This window comes from Danio rerio, chromosome 15 (assembly GCF_052040795.2).
Source record: "Danio rerio strain M-AB ecotype USA chromosome 15, GRCz13ab, whole genome shotgun sequence".
In the NCBI taxonomy this organism is placed as follows: domain Eukaryota; kingdom Metazoa; phylum Chordata; class Actinopteri; order Cypriniformes; family Danionidae; genus Danio; species Danio rerio.
This window is the reverse complement of record NC_141035.1, coordinates 43,797,027-43,820,122: the sequence shown is the minus strand read 5'-3', so window position 1 is coordinate 43,820,122 and position 23,096 is coordinate 43,797,027. Positions and strand designations below refer to the sequence as shown.

The 23,096-nt window shown below is 34.8% G+C and overlaps 1 protein-coding gene across 6 annotated transcripts in view; it reads right to left on the bottom strand.

Moving 5' to 3' along the window:
- Nucleotides 1-23,096, bottom strand: part of fat3a (FAT atypical cadherin 3a) — a 330,154-nt gene that overhangs the window by 10,008 nt on the left and 297,050 nt on the right. For 3 of the 6 annotated variants that reach the window (XM_087283200.1, XM_087283201.1, XM_087283202.1), the window contains 3 exons: nt 21,475-22,142; nt 10,450-10,560; nt 7,284-7,343 (listed from right to left, as the gene is read on the bottom strand). The exons of 1 other annotated variant lie outside the window; for it this stretch is intronic. In XM_087283200.1, the coding sequence (XP_087139326.1) occupies nt 7,284-7,343; nt 10,450-10,560; nt 21,475-22,142 (839 nt within the window). The remainder of the gene's footprint in view (nt 1-7,283; nt 7,344-10,449; nt 10,561-21,474; nt 22,143-23,096) is intronic. 2 more of the 6 variants (XM_087283203.1, NM_001077577.3) reach the window with 1 other exon arrangement.

The following is a 23,096-nucleotide window of genomic DNA, read 5'->3' as shown; positions in this document are numbered from 1 at the left end:
TTATGTGAAGCTGCTTTGACACAATCTACATTGTAAAAGCGCTATACAAATAAAGCTGAATTGAATTGAATATGAATGAGACCGTACACATGACGATGAATCAGACACTAAATCAAAAAAGTTACAAAGTGCTGTGAGTTTGTGTTCATTTATGAGGACAAAAGTGAATATTTTAGTGCTGTTTTCTGTAGTTTGAATACCCAACACCTTTAAAAAATGTGTGTTGTGATTGTACAATTTAATACAAATTAGACACTCAATAAAAATGTTACAAAGTGGTTTATGATGACAATAAGTAAAGTTTTTAGTGCTGTTTTCTATGTTTGAATAACTAAAACCTGTGTGTGTGAAATGATGTGTTCACACCAGACACGAAACTGCAAATAAATCGCACTATTCACACTTAAATAGAAATGTGAACATTTTGAGTTTATTCACTTCATTTGCGTATCAAATTCACTCGATTCATGTGTCAAATTCACTTCACAATAGACAAGGATTCATGGGCAGGGATTCTGTCTGCCTGGTGACTCTAGCCTCATTGAGAAATGGCTAACATGGATTTTAATGAGAGAGTAGCTGTGCTTATGGGCTTTAGAAATGCTGAAAAACAGGGTATATTCGTTCGGCGCCGTGTCTGAGCCACTAGATCCAGAGGTGCACCCAGCTCTGTAAGTTCATCAGCTTCTCCAAAAACTAAACCTGGATGATGGAAGCTTTCAGCAGTGCTTCAGACTGAGCTGAGCCCAGTTTGATCAGCTGTTGTCCGGTAAAGAGGATTTCCCCTCCAACAACAGGCACTACATCATAATCACGGCCCTAGAAGAGCAAGCTTATGATTGGTCAATGCGGCACAAATGTCTGCTGAAGTTCAGATTTTCCAATTCGATTTGCAGCGCCTCATTCGTGCAAAACGTGCTGCAGGATGTCTATTCGCATCTTTCCATTGACTTAACATGTGAATCATTTGCGATTGACGCTTCATCCTTGTCTGGTGTGAACGCAGCATGAGGAAACCACACTCAAATGTATTTATATTGCATGTTGAGGTTATCCAGCCCGATCTCACACGGCAACCGTAAAGGTCCCTGAAGCTGCGGACACACTGCAATTTTTCCCCCCCCATAGACTTCCATTTATAGGCACGCAAATGCGTCAGACCGGAAACGCAAGCTCGTGTGACAAGTTTTGCAGTTCGCTGTGTTGGAAAGTTCAAGGCTGTTAAACTCTGACCTGATAAATTGCATCACATGATTGCGTGAGACCAATCGAGGATCAAAACATGACCTCTCTGAACAGAAATTTAAAACATGGAGCAATCGCTTGCTTTTTTTAATGTCTAATGATCTTGTTCAATCCCGCCACTTTTCGCAGCACCACACAACAGAATTCCGATTGGAAAAACACTAGTGTGACCGCAGCATAACTTGTATAAATGAGATTGTTAGCTATTAAATCAAAAAAAGTTACAAACTGCTATGAAACAGCGTTGTTTTATGGTGGCAAAAGTGTCTAATGTGTGTCCTCAAACCCCACTCCTAACCCTACCCTCATTGGGTATGAGTAAATTCTGCTAAAATGTATGAAAGGGATTGTAAACTAACATGAATTAGCCACTAAATCAAAAAGTTATGAACTGCCATGAGACGGCATTGAATTAGGATGGCAAAAGGTTTTAGTGCTGTTCTCTATATTTGAGTACCTAAAACCTTAAAAAATGTGTGTGTATGTGTTTGTCAAAAAACCATACTCAAATGCATTTACACTGCATGTAAATGTGTTTATTCATCCCAATAGAACTATTTTGTCTAAAAGGTCGCTAGTTTATATAAATTCATGCAATATAATTAATGAAAACTTAATATTTTTAAAAGAAGTGTACTAAAATAAAATAAAAATAAAAACTAAATGTACTAAAATGTATGAATGAGATCATAAATATTGATATAAATTAGTATAGAATAGTAAATCAAAAAGTTACAAACTGCTGTGAGTTTGCGTTAGTTTATGATGGCAACAAATGAGATTTTAGTGCTGTTTTCTGTTTAACATCTTCAAAATAATAATAATAAATACATCTATCAATAAGTCAAGATCCATTCATTGAAGTCTTGTTTTCTGGAAAAATGCATCACAATTAAGTGTTTTTTAGCTTAAAATATTTGTATATACCACTGGGTTCAGAAATGTTGGCAAATTTTCCTTGTTTTAAGCATACACTTGCTTTATTGTGGTAACATACACATTTATCTGACAAGCAAAATTGTTTAAGAAGTGTAGTTTTCTGAATAAATCAGTCTAAATTAAGTTAGTTTAAGCTAAATAAAAAAAATATATATATGTAGATATACCCTGAGAGTCAGATTCAAAAAGACTAATTTTTGACCTTATTAGAAGACTTTAGAAGCCATTGTCCCCCTCACATTTTAATCATAAACTCACTTATTTATGAAACTTTTACTTCAATAGATACATTTATTTCAATATTAAAAACAAAAAAGCATCAAAAATAAGCACATTTATGCTGAAAACATGCTGAAATATTTGCCACTGGGGTCAGAAAAGCCCTCATCATTTTTAATTTTCAAAAATAAAACTTTTCTTTACTTATTGAAAGACACTTGGCACATTTTATTTCTAGTTTTAAAGCTAAACTTACTTAATTATGATGCATTACTTTCAAAAAACAAAATTTTGTTTTTATTTACATAATCATTTTGTTTCCTATGTAAATACAGAATGATTTAAGACATTTTTAAAACATTTATACTAAAAAAAACGATACAATATTGTATTTCTAGTGTCTCAGTGAAATCATCTACTGTACTGTATATCCTACCTATACAACACGTGCATATATTTTTGTATTGGTCAATAGGTGCATGTGATACTACAGCAAAATATGATAGTTACTGCAGATTTCTGCTACTAAACACAAATAAATATACAATAAATGCAATACAATCAGTAAAACGTAACATTTTTGGAGCTCTGCGTAACTATTCTGTATTTATTTGTCTTGTTGTAATTTCTTTCTTGAAAAAAAAAAACTTTTTGCATTGTGTTTGTCATGTGGTCAAGCATAGCTATTGTGTATAAAATAATAATCCTAATTGCACAGCGCATTGAGGATTCAATTAAACTGCTTCATATTTAGGATTAAAGCAGAACAAACCAAATGTGAATATTGTGAGTAATATTCAGAATAACAGTAATTGCAGTAACTAGTATATTAGGGAAATTATGTTTGCCTCTCAAATATTTGAAGCACGTTTAAAACAGGAAAAGAAGAGAAAGGTAGTGTGTGTGTGTGTGTGCAGTCTATTTCAGCTTATTAAAGAACCTGTGTTTGATCTTCATCTGTGTGTGTGTGTGTGTTTGATCGACTGATGAAGTTAAGACTCAAATGTCATTTAAATGTGGACCGACTAAAGTGAGTTTGTAATCCAATATTGAGGAGACACTTGGGAACCAAGAAAATGTCCCCACAAGGTTAAAATGTGGTACTTTTGTTACTGGCAACATTAAAAATACAAGATACAATACATACATGCACAAACAAGCAGCGCACCATTTGGAGCAATCCAAGCTAATCTAATCAGCAAATGAGGTTATTTTTGTATCAACGTAACAGTGAAACCTTCGGGACTAAAAATAAATACAAAATCACATAATAGATATTGCATATCCACTGAAACATATGTAAAACAATCATTATTTAAAATAAAAAAATTAAGCTGAAGCTAGCAAGCTGGCTAAATGTATATATAAGTTAAATACATTTTAGCAGCAGAGGTGTCATTTATAAGCTGTTGTTTACCTTTAAACAAGTGTTGTTATTGTTAAACTATGAAAAAGTATACAATAATTTAAATAGATAACAATAAAATATAAATACTATAATATTATTTACCAAAAATATATATTTAAGTACACATAACTGTGCAGAATAGGGCTAAATAAATGAGCAGTATGCTTACGCTAATGCTAATGCTAACAGATGTCTTTGTTTAGCTTTTTATATTAGCCATTTAGCTGATAGCAGCTCATGAAACAAATGATTACCATTAAAAATATAGCTGCACATGTGGTCAAATGCAGGAAAGTGTTTGTGAAATGTGGAAGTATGAACTAGTTTTGCAACTAGTGGAGAACTTTGCAGATTCAGAAGTTTGTTGGATTTACAAACTCTAAATCAAAGACAAGCAGAAACGCTCAAACAAGCTCATCAGCCTACATTACTTTAACATGTTGAGCTTTGAAGAGACACTTGAAAAGAGTTTTTTTTAACTACTTCAAACGTGTGTGTGTGTGTGTTTGTGGGATCTTCTTGTGTTTGCGAGACCAGCTTATGCTCTGGGTAATACATAATCTGTGTGTGTTTGTTAGTGAAACATCTGATGTCTGTCATTTGTGTGATTCTGATATTTCTCCTAGCGAACTGTGTTGTCTTATTCATGCACACACACACACACACACACACAAGAGCACAAACACACACGATATTTTTGATATAATCTTTAGTGTATCAATTTAAAGGGAAAAGGGAAAAACTAGAAATTCATAACATTTTCAGAAATTAAAATGCTTATATATATATATATATATATATATATATATATATATATATATATATAATTACAAGGAATATTATATTTTTAAGATTTATTTTAAGTCTGGGGTTAAAGATGACCACAGGATGGCAACAGAGATCACACAATAAGACCTTAAGGGAGATAGACAGCTTTTCTCAGTATAAGATTTAAACTATATCTGATCTAATTATTATAAAACAGGTAAGTGACATTCTAAGTCAATCTGCTGTAACAATACCATAATAATCTGGTAGTGTTTGCTTTGCTTTGTTAATTATTGTGATCTCCCAATTGCAACAGAGAAATACTGGGAAATCTTAGTAGACTGATGGCATTTCATGCCGTTCAGCCTTATAATCTTAAAATGTGAGCAAAACAACCTGTTTTATCTTGATTTTAGACAATACAATAAAGAATCATTCAAACACTAGCTCTAAAGTGACGTTTGTGAATGAGCAACAGCTTCTGCTGTTTTGATGGTCAGCTGCAGATGTGTAAGTACAGCGAAGAAAGTAGTTCCTCTTACAAAAGGGTTTTTAGACTCTCTGTGTTTGATTTTCTTTTTTATATACACAATTATGCCGTTAAACTGTTGTATAAATGCAATATCACTCTCGTAGCAGTGCAATATGGCTGTTTATCAGCACTTGTGGGACATTAAGGCAATCAACCTGCGGTCTAGAGCCAAAGTTTACTAAATTATTTAAAATAAAATATAAATATTAGAGTAAATATATTTATAAGAAGTTCTCTTTTGAGGAATAAAGGTTGAGTTAATTTAATGATAGTTCATATTAAAACAAGGCCTGTGAATATAACATGAGTAATATATGAAAAATGTAAATTAATATAAACATAAAAAGAGAAATGTTGAAATAACTTAGATGAATTGAAAGCGGAAATATTAAAATTAATAATATAAAAAAGTTTAATTTATATAAAATTAATATAAAAAATTAATATAAAAGTTTAAACTAAATCAAAACAAAAAAATCTCCTATATCAAAGCAAACTAAATTTTTTTAAATAAAATATAAATATTAGATTATATATATTTTAAGTCCAAAATGTTTTCTTTTGAGGGATTTAGTGTGGGTTAATTTAATAATAGTTTATATCAAAACAAGGTCTGTGAATATAACATAAATATTAAATGAATAATGTTAATTAATATGAGCATAAATTGAGAAATGTTGAGATAACTGACATACATTGTAAGCGGAGACCTTAAAATTAATAACATTAAAACAAACCAGTTTAATCATTATCCAAACCAAAAGAAATGTATAAAAGTATACTAAACTATTTGAAATAAAATATAAATATTAGATTAAATATCTTTTAAAAAAAAACATCTAAAAAGTTTTCTTTTAAGGAATAAAGTTTGAGTTAATTTAATAATAGTTTATATTAAAACAAGGTCTGTGAATATAACATGAGTAATAGATGAAAAATGTTAATTAATTTGAACATAAAATGAGAAATGTTAAAATAACTGAGATAAATTGTAAGTGGAGACTTTAAAATTAATAATATTAAAACTGTTTCATTAATAACTAAAACACAAAAATCACCTATATATAAAATTAAATTAAATAATTTGAAATTAAATAGAAATATTACATTAAATATATTTTTAAAAAGTCCAAAAAGTTTTCTGTTGAGGGATTTAGTGTGGGTTAAGTCAATGCTAGTTTAAATTAAAACAAGGTCTGTGAAAATAACATAAATATCAGATGAAAAATGTGAATTGAAATTAACAACAAATCAGAAATGTGAAATAACTAAGATAAATTGTAAGCGGAGACATTAAAATTAATAATATTAAAACAAATCAGTTCAATTACTACCTAAAACAAACAAAAAAACTATATAAAAGTATACTAAATTTTCTTTTGATGGATTGGGTGTGGGTAAATTTAATAATAATTTATATTTAAACAAGGTCTGTGAATATAAAGTACGTCTGAATTATAATAAAACATTCAACAATATTAAAAAAACATGTAAATGTGAAATGGATGGAAAATAACATTTGAGTTTTCTATACTTCAGGGCTTTTCACATCACAAACTGATTAGCAATTAATCAAGAATACTTTAGATGATTTATCTGCATACAATCATAATCACAGAAATACTGCTAGACAGAATAATAAACGGTCTGAGGATTTAATTTTTTGACAGATAATTTAAAATCAGCTGCATTTTAATATCTGGTCAGGCGATTATTCTTTTAATGTTTGCATAAACCCCATATTGACTTCATAAATGATAGTTGTATATGCTCAAGCATTATTTATTACAAATGTAATAATGTTCGTTTCAAATAATATCCATAATAAAACGAAAACTAATCGTGGAAGATTATAAAACATTAAACCAATATTAAATTAGGCATTAATCTGAAATAAAATTAGCATTATCTTTTACTTGAGGGCTTTCCATATCAAATATTGACATGATATTAATCATGAATACTTTAGATGATGAATCTGCATGGAATCTTATTAATTGCATTAAATATTAAACGGATCGACAGGCCTAATAAAAGTCCACATGTAGACTGCAGAGGAAATGTGCGTGTAAACAACAAACAAAGAGAGAAAGAAAGTGTGCTTTAAGATTTGTAGTGTGTCTTCAGGTGTTTTTAAAGCAGAAACGTCAGAATCCAGCGGTGGAAAAATACCTTCATTCTCAATCGTGTCGACTGCATCATTGACCAGCCGAATTACCGTCACTATGGAAGCTTGGAAAGAAAAAGCAATGAAGACCAGTCAGAAACGTTCACACACACAAGCGCACACACATATGCGCACGCACACACATACACACAGACGGCCCCTCAGACCAAAACAGAAGAATCAACTCCACAAAATCTGTAACACTATTGGTCCACTGCAGAAGCTTCTGTGGCCTGTTTGGCTGCTGATGAAATTAGCTGTGACCAATGACAGGCAAGCATGACTTCATTCCAGCGAATCTGAGGAGAGATGGTAATGATTTGACCCCCCCACACACACACACGCACACACACACACACACACACACACACACACACACACACACACACACACACACACACACACACACACACACACACACACACACACACACACACACACACACACACACACACACACACACACACACACACACATACACGCATGCACACGCATACACACAAACATACGCACACACATGGACCAGCGCTGTCTTCAACCCTTATCAGTGTATTTATGAGATTACAGTAAAATAATTGGCGGTAATGACACACTGATAAACTACCTAAGCAATATAGTTATCAGTTGTGTTAAAAATAATTTTGTGTATCACATTTTAATATCAACATAAAACATCATATTTTTATTTGATGACAGTTTCATGTAAATGTTTTAGTTATATTTGAAGGTTTGCATAAATTATGTATTTTATATTCCAAATTTAAATGCATGGATAAAAAAAGATCACAGTTAACTAATATTGCATATTTTCAAACTGCATACTCGTGTACATTATACTATAATGTACTTGTAATAACAAAAACTATAGTTTTTTTGTGCTAAATACATACTTTGTATTAACTTTTAAACATTTTTGTCTTGTGTACAATGAGTTATTGCTGTTGTGTGCTGTTATATATAAATAAATAAATAAATAAATAAATAAATAAATAAATAAATATATATATATATATATATATATATATATATATATATATATATATATATATATATATATATATATATATATATATATATATATATATGTCTGCATAAATGAGTTGAAATATTTAATGATTCACTGCTTATGTAGATGTTTAACACAGCAAGGAAATTTTCACAGTATGTCTGATAATATTGTTTCTTCTGGAGAAAGTATTATTTGTTTTATTTCAGCAAGAATAAAAGCAGTTTTTAATTTTTTAAACACCATTTTAAGGTCAAAATTATTTGCCCCTTTAAGCTATATATTTTTTTCGATAGTCTCCAGAACAAACCATCGTTATACAATAACCTAATTACCCTAACCTGCCTAGTTAACCTAATTAACCTAGTTAAGCCTTTAAATGTCACTTTAAGCTGTATAGAAGTATCTTAAAAAAATATCAAGTCAAATATTGTTTACTGTCATCATGACAAAGATAAAATAAATCTGTTATTAGAGATGAGTTATTAAAACTATTATGTTTAGAAATGTGTTGAGAAAATCTTCTCTCCATTAAACAGAAATTGGGGAAAAAAATAAACAGGGGGGCTAACAATTCAGGGGGCTATATATATATATATATATATATATATATATATATATATATATATATATATATATATATATATATATATATATATATATATAATATTACTTTAAATGAGAGATTTGTGACAGGTGTACTATATATATACCTCAGTCCTAAATGAGAGGGTTTTTTTTCTGTTGCAGGGGACATTGTAAATGCCCAGAGATACCAGCTTTTACCAGATTATATTTATATGATAATTTTCCTTTAAACCCATCTCTATCTGAGTGAGTGAGTGATTAAATGTTGAATGTGATGAGTTTTCAACAATACTAAATTGAAACTTTATTTTTTTTACATGGTTTAATATTTTTTTGTTATTAAAATTGAAGTTCCTGTTTTAAAGCTTACAGATAGATGGCTAATTTGTATGTCATTGACACTTTTGGCACTTTTTTGGAGTATTTTCATAAGTTTTGTTTTTTCCTGTAAATGATTCAATAAATACCGTACCGTGACATTCATACCGAGGTATTACCGTACCGTGAAATTCTGATACCGTTACATCCCTAATATATATATATATATATATATATATATATATATATATATATATATATATATATATATATATATATATATATATATATATATATATATATATATATATATATATATATATATAGTACACCTGTCACAAATCTCTCATTTAAAGTAATATTTTTAATAGGAAGCTATACAATATTATATTTGTGCATATCCATTAGATAAGTCAGTACTGAAGCCAAATCTGGAGCTTATCTGACAAAATAACTTTCGGTAATGGTCCAATAACTAGTTCATCCAAATTTATGTTATAGAAAAATATAAAAGAGGAAAAAAAATCAAGAGAAGCAAAAAATTGAAAAATGTATTTAAAATTTTGCAGGTTGTAATAATTTTTTTTTCAATATTTTGCATGAATTTAATTGTATTATCTTTCATTTTCTAAATGTATTTGGTGACAAACATATTATTTTAATAAATATATCTGTTTAATAAATCTGTTTTGTTTAAATTCACCAAAATACTTTGCCTATATTCACAGAGAAATGGATAAAAAATATTCATTTTCAAAATGGGGAGTAATCAATTATGCTGAGCACTGCAGTTCCATGTACATTTTGGATTATATGTTAATATTTGCATAAACTAGATATTCAATATTAAACTTTTAGACAACAGTCTTGTATGCCTTAGCAAGATTTATAGCAATTATTTGTGTTATGATTTATTTGTTAAATGAATCATATAGTTGTGCCAGCAGCACAAGACATTAAGCAAGACCTTAATTAAAATCTGAATTTCTTTTTGCCAATAACTAACTTGAATGAACAAATCAATACAAACACACCAAAATAAATCATTAGCTCATAAAGTGGATCTGAAGACTTGAAAGCAGCAACACACACACACACACACACACACACACACACACACACACACACACACACACACACACACACACACACACACACCTTTCAAAACCAATTTGACGTCAGTATGAACAAAAACACAATGAAGATGACTGAAGAAGACGCATGTAATTTAAAGTAAACATACACACACATACTCTTACCGTTATCGTCACACGAGTCCGACTGAAAGGAGCTCAGCGACTGGACCTCTGAATTGCTGCCCTTGTTACTGCCAGAGAAACATGTGACCTCTTCCAGCAAATCAACTTTACCTAAAACACAGAGATCAGCACGTCAACCAATCACAAGTTACTTTACAATACTGTAAACACAAATGCAAATCTCCAGCCTCTTATTTGTCTTTTTTTTAGCACATTTTCCGCTTTGATTTTTGGCGCTTTTTAATGATGCTTATGCCGAGTTCACACTACACTGAAAAACATTATGTCTGCAAAACTGTTGCAAACAATTTATTAGTGTTGAATTTAAACAAACAAATTAAATTTAATAATGTTCAACTTAATTTGTTTGTTTAAATTCAGCCCAAAAAAAGCAACAACCCCTTAACGTAAAAATTTTTAGTAAATCCAAGGAATCATTTTTGAATAATTTTTTCAGTGTACAGAATTTTTAATAATCATCACATCGCTGTTTATTTCACACTGCATGACTGTATAGGGTGGCGTTCAGTTGCTGTTGTGTTCGCACTGCAAAGTGGATCAGTGACAGGAGGACACACACTTCAGAAACAAATTCCGGCAGCTCTGTTTGACTAGCAAACACACACAAGAAGTGCTAAAGAAAAAGAAAAAAAAACACAAGATTCCATGAAGGAAGTGCTTTGAAATGTGCATTTTTAAATTCAGTGTTTGATGTAATCTTAACTGAAACACGAAGACAGGGTGGGACAGAGTAGCCCCAGCCTTTTTTGAAAAATATCCAATAGCATTTCTTTTTTATCAAAGCGCATCAAATGAAAAGCAAATGAGAAGTGTGTTAAAGGGGGCGGGGCATATCAGACACTATTGACCTTATTTAGCAAGGTGCGCTCAATTTTGCCATTGTTTTAGAACTTCTGATTAAGTTTCCTATAGGAGAAAGGACTAGTAATAATAAATGACAGAAAATGATCAAACTACTTGCTCTACAAACAAGTGTGTTCATGACTATACACAAAAAGTACAATAATATGATCTGAAAATATCAGTTTGAAACATCAAGCAGCATAACTGGTTGTTCTTCAACATTTAAAAGCAAATGGAAGTAAATGAAACTTGAAGTGTCAAGCCAAAATTAATCCAATGACTGCACCTAATCGTACATTAGGAATAGGGACAATAGAGCATTTGATTGGTCAAGATTTTACGAGAAACCTAAGTATGAAGTGATGTAAAAAATGACCCATTTAGGCGGATGTGACAAACTGCAAGCTTTACTAATACTAATAATTCCTTAGATTCATATAGTGTTTTTTTTCTGGACACTTAAAGTGCTTTACACATTTTTCATGGGAAATCTCCTCATCCACCACCAGTGTGCATCATCAACTGGAATGAGGCGGTGGCAACCATATTGTGCTAGACCACACACCAGCTGATTGGTAGACAGAGCGATGAAGCCAATTATGATATGGGGATGGTTAGGAAGCCATGATGGAGAGAGGTTCGTGGGCAAATTTGGCCAGGATGCCGGGGTTAAACCCCTACTCTTTTTTTAAGGACATCCTGGAATCAGTCAGGATTTATTATCGCATCCGAAAGACGACGCTCACTGAGCAGTATAGAGTCCCCATCAATATACTGGGGCATTAGGACCCACACAGATCGCAGGTTGAGTGCTCACAGAGGGCCTGACTACCACTTGCGGCAGCAACCTAGTTTTTCTATTTAACCCTTGCAACTGTGGTCTCCCATCAGCCCTGCTCAGCTTCAGTGGCCAACTATGTGAGAGTTACAGAGAGCTAGCTGCCAGCTAAGTTTAAATGTTTATGTCTTGATTTTGTCACTGTTTTGGAGCACACTAGCTTATTCATTTATTTTCCATCGGCTTAGTCTCTATTTCAGAGATTGCCACAGCAGAATGAACCGGTAATAATTCTGGGATACGTTTTATGCAGTGGATGCCATTCATTCACACACACTCTCATAAACTATGGCCAATTTATCAATTTCACCTATAGTGCATGTGATTGGACTGTGGGGGAAACCGGAGCACCCAGAGGAAACCCACGCCAACACAGAACATGCAAACTCCACACAGAAATGCCCAGTGATACAGCCGGGACTCGAACCAGCAAGCTTCTGTGCGGCAACAGTGCTAACCACTAAGCAACCGTGCCATCCAACACTAGCTTATTGATAACCTTAACACTAACATACTGTTACTAACATCTAATAAACACTTTACTTTAATCTCACAGGAACTTCAATCATTTGCTATAGCCCAATGGTTATACGTTTCTAGCTTTCTACAAAATAAACTCAAAGGTTTGAAACAAGTAAGGGGTAAGCAATGACAAAATGTTCATTTTTGCATGAATTATCCCTTTAAACCCGTCTTAAGCACCCCAATAACAAAAAAGAAAATTCCTGGAGCCGCCACTAATGGCGTTTATAACAGCTGCGTATAATGGCCTCAGTCTGTATTTCACAGGTGGAGATTTAGAAGAGCTGAAAGGGTTTGAATGGCGGACAGTGTAAAAAAAAAAAAGAAAAAAATGAGAAGATGAAAAATGAAGTGATTATAGGCTGTTAAAAAGCCTCGGAGGATTCAGATGCGGAGGAATTTAATGCTTTCGCCATCAGCTTCTCACTAAATGGACCCAATATACATACTTTTATAACTGCTTTCCTCAGGAGTTATCGATGGGAAGATTTATATGCAGGGAAATGTTGATTTCTTTTACTGTGACTTTTTCCTTTGTTTTGATTCTCAAAAGCAATCCCAACAGGCCGCTTATTGATCGCCTGATGTATAATGCTTTCGAAAATGGCAACAGATGGTGAAAAAATGCAAGTTGGGATCTTTTATTTGGTTCTTAAAGGGATAGTTTAGTTGAAAATCAAGATTTGATGTTTACTTATTCACCATCAGGCCATCTGAGATGACCTTAGCTGACCTTTGTAAAACAATCCAAGTAAACTGAATAAAGCTGAAGGAAAATGAATAAACAAATAAGTTTTAATAACTGATTTCTAATAAGTAATTTATTATTTTCAACCATGATCACAGCACATGCTATTTTACTTGTTATTTCCAAGCTTGTATGACCATTATACATCCCAAAGCTGTACTTTAGAGCAAATAAGCTATTATCTATTGAGATCTACGACCGCTTTTATAGATAATGGTCTTCTAAATTTGATTAGATGTTGGCCAGATGGTCTCTTGGTCATGAAGAAGCTGTCAGGTGGACGGTAATCAAAAGTCTCCCTGAACAGCAGAAGCTTGCTTTCAGCAGAGATAAAATTGGGTTCATTTCTTATGAAGAAGAACATTAGAGATACTGAGATACACAGTCTCACTCTGTCAAGAGTAAAACAGGCTTTATCTAGGAGAAAATATTCACAAAAACATCTGCTGCAAGTCACCTTGGATAAGAACAAAGCACAAACAAAGAAATAAAGAAAAACTAAAGGGAACACAACAAATAGAGCAACAACAACAAACCTGGAATGCATAAATAAAAAAAAGAACAAACAAAATGCAAAAACAGATAGACCAAAACCAAAAATGCTGGATGCAATTGGTCGGTTAATTATTTATTATTATATGGCATAATATAAAGACTTTTATATTAAATAAATTAATTTTATATCAATTAAAAACTAACTAACTAACTAACTAACTAACTAACTAACTAACAAACTAACTAACTGTGTTTTTCCTGTGATGTACAGTTGATTTTATCATCATCAGTTTTTAGTGCAATATGTCCCCTGAAATAGTCCTCAGACAGGTGAATTAATAAAAAAAAATTAAATACAGAACATTATTAAATATGCACCGAAATGAAAATTTACAGCCGAACCCAAAACTTCTGGATGTACTTCGTTGGTTAATTATTTATTATTTTATTAAATAATATGAAGACTTTTTAGAATTTAACTCGATAACAAATTATACATTAAAAAAACACTCCCATAACCACTTTTTATTGACATTAAAACTTTGGGCAGTCATGGTCCAAAGGTCAGAGATAAATGTGTCTGGTTAATAAATAAAAAGTTTTTTTTTTACAATTTAATGAGACTTAACGAGTCGAGAGTTGTCATTTTGCAGCAACAAATCTGCCCTTGCATGTCCAATGACATGAATGAGTTTCATAGCGCAGAGCTTTCTGTGTCCAGTGTGAAAGATGCTTTAGACCACGCAGTGACTAAAGTAAAACTTTTTTGGGTCATATTTTTGGCTGTATTTTCTTTTGAACGAAAACCGAAAATGATCATTTCGGCAGATAATTTCCAAAAATTCAATTCCTCACTATAGTAACTAGCTAACTAACTAACTATCTACTACTGTTCTTCCTGTGATGTACAGTTGATATTATCATTATCTGTTTTTAGTGTCATATGTCACTGAAATTGTCCTCAGACAGGTGGATGCACATTGTCAGTTAATTATTTATTATTTAATTAAATAATATATAAAGACTTTTTAGAATTTAACTCAATAACATGTTATAAGGTAAAAACCCACACACCCATAACCACAGTAAAATGTTGGGCAGCCATTGCCTAAAGGTCAGAGATAAAAGTCTCTGCTAAATAAACAAAAATGTTTTTTTATTTTGTATTTAATGAAACCAAACAAGTGGAGAGGTGTAATTTTGTAGCAACAAATCTGCCGTTGTGCGTCCATTGAAATGAATGAGTTTCATAGCGCAGAGCTGTCTGTGTCCAGTGTGAAAGACACTTCAGACCACACATCGACTAGAGTAAAACAGTGCGTTGAACCAACCAACCAACCAAGCTAACTAACTAACTAACTAACTGAGTTGTGTTCATAAGAAATGATTTGTATTAAATAATTTGATGCTTAAAGGGGACCGGTTTATGCTCCTTTTTACAAGATGCAAGTCTCACTCCCTGATGTAAGTGTGCATCTGACGATTCAGCTCAAAATACAACACAAATATTGTTTTATGAGTCTTTGAAACTGCCTCTTTTAGGCTTTGATCTGACTTGTGTCATTTTTTGACTTACTTTAAATTCAAATAAGATTGTGCTCTTTTTAAAAGGGGGTGCAGCTCTAAACACCAGCGAGTCAGCATAGCAGCAGATTCAAAACTGGCAGACGGCTTACTCTCACTGAGGGTTGTTTATGCTAATGAGGGAAAGATTGTCACTAATGGCCGGGGCTTTCCCTCTCTGATGACACGTACAAAGAGAGAGTGTCAATCAAAGCATTTCTGTAGACTGCTTTTATCAAGTGTGATTAAAAAATTGAGTTTATACATTATCATTAAAAAAGCTGGCTATATTCACACACTGTTCCCATATAACTGTGTTTAAACATCTTATAAAAGGGATTTTTGCATAATATGTCCCCTTTAAGAAACATTTCTGGTTACTAAAATTGTTAAAAACAGTTGTGCTGCCTAAATTTTGAGCAAAATGTGATGCATTTAGTTTCATCTTTAAAAAAAAACAATAATTAAAAATATTTTAAATGTATTTACTGCCACTTTTGATCATTTAAATGCATCCTTATTGGATGAAACTATTTATTTACTATGAAGAAATCCATATTTTATAAAACAGATGTAAATGCATGTGCATTTAACTTTGCACTGTTTATGCACGCAAATGTGACCGGATATATGTTAATATCCACTGCTGTATGGATATCCATTATGTTAATGTACAAAATAAACCTGATTTAACATCCACAAACCAGGATTGAAGCGTCATCTTTTATACTGATATGCAGCAGCGGTGATAAAGTAAAGACGGTAAAATTGCTGTAATTCATTACAAACATGCACTGTTTTAAAAAAGTTTTAAACAATCTTGAACTCATTAGATGATGATTGATGATCACAGAGCGCTGATCAGATCTTTTAATGCCAGTTGCCTTGCGCATGTCAGTCTTGTTAATATGATTATTTGCGCTACTATAGAGACAAGTAAATACTGTCAATCAATTTCGGTGGCCAGGGAAACCACACACCTATGTCAAGTTGTGGTCAGCCTCAAAATGAAAGGGGTTTGGACACTATTATAAGGTCGAGAAATATATATATATATATATATATATATATATATATATATATATATATATATATATATATATATATATATATATATAAATAGGCTTATTATCTTTATATCACCCCAATATTACTGTGGACACACTTAAGCTACACACAGTTCTGTACAAACAGCTAACAAAAGATGACTTTCATCATTCATCAATTAATTAAATACATAAATCTGATTCACTGAAGCATGTATTAGACAAACTAACATTACCGAAAAAGTTGACCCCCCCGATCGTCAATGCACACCGGCTGAGAGCGCCACTTTTATAGGTAGCAGCCAGGAAGCTTAATAAAACGTGATAATAAATGCACAAATCCAATTCATTCAGTTTCGTTCTGGCTCAGTCCCTTTATTAATCAGGGGTAACCACAACGGAATGAACCGCCAACTTATCCAGCATAAGTTTTACGCACTTCCAGCGGCAACCCACCACTGGGAAACACCCATGCTGTCATACACTACGGTCAATTCAGCTATAACGCATATGTTTGGACTGTGAGGGAAACTAAAGCACCCGGAGGAAACCCTTGCCATGCAAACTCCACACAGAAATGTCAACTGACGCAGCTCAAACGAGCGATCTTCTTGCTGTGAGGCGACAGTGCTACCCACGTCGTGTTGCCCTACAAATCCAATTCAGTAGAGTTATTTTAATAGCATTACAGCCAGGTCTAGCTCCAGGTTAACTTCAGACTAAGTGACTTCTGATTTGCTTTGCACAAAGCAACATTTAATGCAGCATAAACTCGAAGCTTTTCCTACTGAGAAGCGTTTCCACCCACAGCTCGCTTCTCAATTTCTGCCGTAACCCTCGTGTAAACTGTATTTAGATTTGATTCACCGCAAACCCCATCAACAAAGAAGAGCGTCGCCGGTGGGATCCTGCAGGTGGAAACAGTCTCAACAAACACCAGCGTTATTTCTCCCCCCCGTTCGCTTCTGCCTAAACTGTCACAGCGGGAAGCGGAGCTGAGTTGAGGAAGATAAAAGCCACTGCATACGCTGATAACATGAAATCTGGCAGAGGGGTTTGTTATCTGCGGTAAAAACAGTCATAGGTGGCTTCAGCACTGACGCGTCCTCCACAGTCTCAATGCAGCGCTGTTCTCATGCTGGCCATGGCTTCTTTAACAGGCTGGATCTTACAGTGTGAGGGGAAAAGAAACCTCAGGGGTGTGTCTGATAGTGTGTGTGTGTGTGTGTGTGTGCATGTGTTTATGTATACGCATGTGTGTGCTTGTGAGTGTGCACTGTATGTGACCATGCACTGTGTGTGTATGTGTGTGTATGCATGTTTGTTCATGTGCAAGTGCATATGTGTGTGTTTGTGAGTGTGTTCAGTCCATGTGAATGTATACGCATGTGTGTATTTGTGTGAGTGTGCACTGTGTGTAACTATGCAGTGTGTTTGGGTAGGTGTATGCACATGTTCGAGTGTTTACGTGTTTGTCTGTGTGTGTATACGTGTCAGAATGTGTACAGTACATGTGTGTGTGTGGATGTGTGAGTGTGTCTGTGTGTGTGTAGCAGTGTGTACGTATATGCTTGTGTGTGTCTGTGTGTACTTTTTGAGTGTGCATTGTGTGTGAATGTGTCTGTGTACAGGTGAGTTTTCACTTTGTGTGTGTTTGTGTGTGTGTGTGTGTGTGTGTGTGTGAAGGTGTAAGTATATCTATGTGTGTGCTTGTGCATATGTGTGTATGTTTGAGTGTGCACTGTGTGTGTGTGTGTGTGTGTGTGTGTGGTGGTAGGTGCGTGTGCATGTTTGTGTGCAAACGTGTGTGTCTGGGTGTGTTTGTGAGAGTGTGTGGCTGTGTTAGTGTGTCTGTGTGTGCCTTTGTGAGTATGTACATGTGTGTGTCTGTGAGTGTGTGCATGTATGTTTGTGTGTGTGAGTGTGTATGTGTTTGTGCGTGCCTGTGTGTGTTTGTGGTTGCCTGTATGCATGTGTTTGATTGTGTACATGTGTATGTGTGTGTGTGTGTGTGTGTATGTGCGAGAATGTCTGTGTGTGTGTCTGTGTGCACTGTGTGTGTGTGGGTAGGTGTATGCACATGTTTGAGTGTTTACGTGTGTGTCTGTGTGTGTATGTGTGTCAGAATGTGTACAGTACATGTGTGTATGTGGATGTGTGAATGTGTGTGTATTTGTGCGCGCGAGTGTGTGCGTATATGCTTGTGTGTGTCCGTGTGTAATTTTTGAGTGTGCAGTGTGCGTGAATTTGTGTGTGTGTGTGTGTACATGTGAGTGTTCACTGTGCGTGTGTGTGTGTGTGTGTGTGTGTGTGTGTATGTGTGTGAAGGTGTGAGTGAGTATGTCTATGTGTGTGCTTGTGTATATGTGTGTATGTATGAGTGTGTACTGTGTGTGTCTGTGTGTGTGTGTGTGCGTGGTTGGGGTGTAGGTGCGTGTGCATGTTTGTGTGCAAGTTGGTGAGAGTGTGTGGCTGTTTTAGTGTGTGCGTATATGCTTTTGTGTGTCTGTGTGTACTATTTAATTGTGCATTGTGTGTGAATGTGTCCAAGTGTGTGCGTACATGTGAGTGTGCACTGTGTGTGTGTGTGTGTGTTTGTATAGTACATGAGTGTATGTACTGTACGTGAGTGTGCATGTGTTTGCATTTGTGTTTGTGTCTGAGCCTGTGCGTACATGTGTGTGTATACATGTGTGTGAATGTGTGTCTGTACATGCATGTGTGTGTGTGTAGATGTGTATATGAGGTGCATGTGTGTGTGCATGTTTGTGTGTGCATGTTTGTGTACACGTGTGTCCATTTGTGTATGCGAGTATGTGAACATGTACAGTATGAGTGGGTTTGTGTGTGTGCATAGTTGTGTGTAAATGTGTCTGTGCGTGTTTGTGTGTACAAGTGTACGAGTGTGGGTGTACAAATGTAGGTGTGTGCATCTGTAAGTGTGCATGTGTGTGTATGCATGGCAGGTGTGTATGCGTTTGTGGACTGTGCATGTATGAGTCTATATGTGTGCATGTGTGTACGTGTGAGTGTGTCTGTGTGTATGTGTATGTGAGTGTGTGTGAGAGTGAGATCTCTGAGCTGCGTGAGGTTAAATGCAGTTAAATGTAACGTTTAAATAAAACATGTGAAGGGAAAGATGGATTTCACAGTTGGCGGGCATCAACTGATCAAAGGCAGCTGATAAACTCACACTGGCAAACACATAAACATGCATACATGCGTACAAGACGACCGGAGTGTGTGAGCTTGGAGTTCTGGACCATTTTGCCTGCAGCCAGAAATGTTTTTTCCTCTTTTTTTTAATGAAAGGTTCAGTGTGTTCTTGCTGAGATGGCTGTGATAGAAATCCATCACTACTACAATACAAGCTGACATTTTACACCACAGCTGATGTCAGCGCGACTGTATTTACAAACCATCTGAAGCACACTATTATTACTACACCGTTTCGCATTCTTTAAATCAAGTAGAAGATTTACACTTAAATATATAGACTTACACTTACCGGCCATTTTATTAGGTACACCTGTCCAACTGCTCATTAGTGCAAATTTCTAATTAGCCAGTCACATGGCAGCAAATCAATGCATTTAGGCATGTAGACATGGTCAAGACGATGTGCTGCAGTTCGAACCGAGCATCAGAAAGGGAAGAAAGGTGATTTAAGTTACTTTGAATGTGGCATGGTTGTAGGTGCCAGACGTCCTGATCTGAGTATTTCAGAAACTGCTGATCTATTGGGATTTTCACGCACAACTATCTCTAGGGTTTACAGAGAATGGTCTGAAGATGAGAAAATATCCAGTGAGAGGCAGTTCTGTGGGCGCAAATGCTTTGTTGATGACAGAGGTCAGAGGAGAATGGCCAGATTGGTTATATGAGCTATATCACACTCGTAGCAGTGCGATATGGCTGTATATCGGCACTGGTGAGAGGCGTGCGATGCCTTAGTGCCCCCACTATTGTCGATATACAGCCATATCGCACTGCTACGAGTGTGATATTGCGTTTATACAACAGTTTGACGGCATAATTGTGTATATAAAAACAAAATTAAACATGGAGAGTTTCAAAAACCCTTTTGTATGAGGATCTACTTACTTCTGTGTTGGATTCAAATCATAAGCTGACAGTTAAACAGCTGAGCAAGAATCTTTTTAACTTTAGATCTGTAGTGTCTGCTTTTTGCTGGGTGTATGTGTGCGGAGTCATACACAAAGGGTAAAGAGGCTGTACGGGTGCTGATATTACTTAAATATATCATGGCTATCAGCCAATCAGATTCGAAAACCAGACAAAACTGTTGTATAAAAAAAAAATATATATATATATATACATATATATATATATATATGTGTGTGTGTGTGTGTGTGTGTGTGTGTGTGTATGTGTGTATATTATTTTTTTCCCCATACAGTATGTATGTACTCAGACTATCCACCTAGTTACCTTTACATGCATGCATACATATTATTTATATGTATATATTTTGTTGTTGTTTTGTTCTCTTTGTATATGATCTCAATTTGTGTACTACTAATAAAATTTTTTATAAAAATAAATAAATAAATAAAATAAAAAGAAATTAAAAAAATTAAAAAACAAAAAAAAATAAAATAAAAAATAAACAAATATATATATATATATATATATATATATATATATATATATATATATATATATATATATATATATATATATATTTTTTTTTTTTAAATAAAAAAATTAAAAAATCAAATAAAAAAATACAAATAAATAAATAAATAAATAAATAAATAAAATGAAAAAAAACAGCTTTTATTCTAGCTGAAATAAAACAAATAAGACTTTCTCCAGAAGAAAAAATATTATAGGAAAAACTGAAAACTTCCTTGCCCTGTTAAACATCATTTGGGAAACATAAAAAACAATAGACATTAGAATTAAAATGAAAAAAACATTCTCACCGTCCTCCTCCCAAGGACTCTTCCGCAGCGAATCACAGTCCGACCGGCACGGTGAAACCGGTGGTAAATTGGGCGCCACGCTGCACACGACCACACCCCTGCGGTTGGTCCCGCCCAGAATCCTCGGCGACTCTGAAGGATGAAATGTGCTCATTTCTGTGAGCTCCGAGCCTCGTCCGTCCCGCTTCTCAAGCGTTCCCCGAGCATCTCCTGGAAAACACGGAGTGTACGCCATGGGCCGGACCGGAACCTGAGGCGGCCCGGTTATACCTCCTTCAGTATATAAGCTGATTGGTTCTCCAATTGCGCAGCGTAGCGGAGGGTAGTGGCCACCGTTGGCTTTGTGCAGCAATGCCGCAGTCGCAGGATCCTGAACTAAGGAAAGGTTATTCCTGGAGTAACTCTTCTGGAATACTTTCTTCCTGAAGGCGATGAAGAGGAGGATGAGCGTGAGGATGAGGAAGAGCACAACTGCAATGCCGATAAGCTCCTCTTTTCCAACGTAAGCATGTCCGGCCTGCATATCAGGGACGAGCACCGGACGGACGGAACAAGCGCTGCCCACGAAACCAGGAGTGCAGTTGCAATAGAAAGAGCCGAAAGTGTTGATGCAGATGCCGCCGTTCTCACACAGCTCACGCTCACACTCGTTCACGTCCTCCTCACACCTGCAGAAGACAAACATATGCTCATATAATAGGAATGTATGATACTGAGAAAAATCAAACACTGTGATATTTAATTTTGCTGCAATATCACTGTAGAAAATGCCGGGCACAATCAATTTGTCTTGGGACAACCTGAATGAATTAAGTTAGTTTAGTTTTTACAAAATTAGGTGGATTAGACATAAAACAATTGATTTGTTCTAAAAAAAAAAAAACTCAAGGATTGTGTTTGGTTAGCTCATTTCATTTAAGTAATAGAGCCTGAACAGGCCTTAAATCTAGACCCTGGCCCGAGACGCAAAGGCTGTAGCCCTGCCCTTGTCTAACAGCTTATCAACATTTTTGGGCAGAGTCCAACCCTAAGCCCATCTGTTTGCACAACCAATAATGCACAACCAATAATGTCATCAAATCGTGTTGATACTAGGTTGATATTTACCAAAAATCAACATCGAGTCAACATCTGAAACCAACGTCATATTGACATCAAATACTGACATTTATTCATCAGGTACGGCAACTAAAATCCAACATCTGATTGACGTCATAGTGGTAACTTCCACACAACGTCAAGCTTAGAGAAGCAGGAGAAGCTTATTTTAAAACATTTAAAAAATGAACAGACCCCAATCTTGTGACTGGTAGTGCAGGGCCGGCGCGTCCATAGAGGCGACCTAGGGCGGCAGTATAGAGAGGGCGGCGTCAGCGACACCTCCATCAGCACCCGCGTGTCCTCAGTTATATCCGCGCATAGGGCGACAGAATAGAGGTCCGCGACACCCGTGCATCCTCAATTATATCCACACATAGGACGGCAGAATAGAGAGGGCGGCGTCCGCGACACCTCCCTCAGCACCTGCGCGTCCTCAGTTATATCCGCACATAGGGCGGCAGAATAGAGGTCCGCGACACCTCACTTCATTTTCATAATCGGTCATTTTCGTTTTCACATTG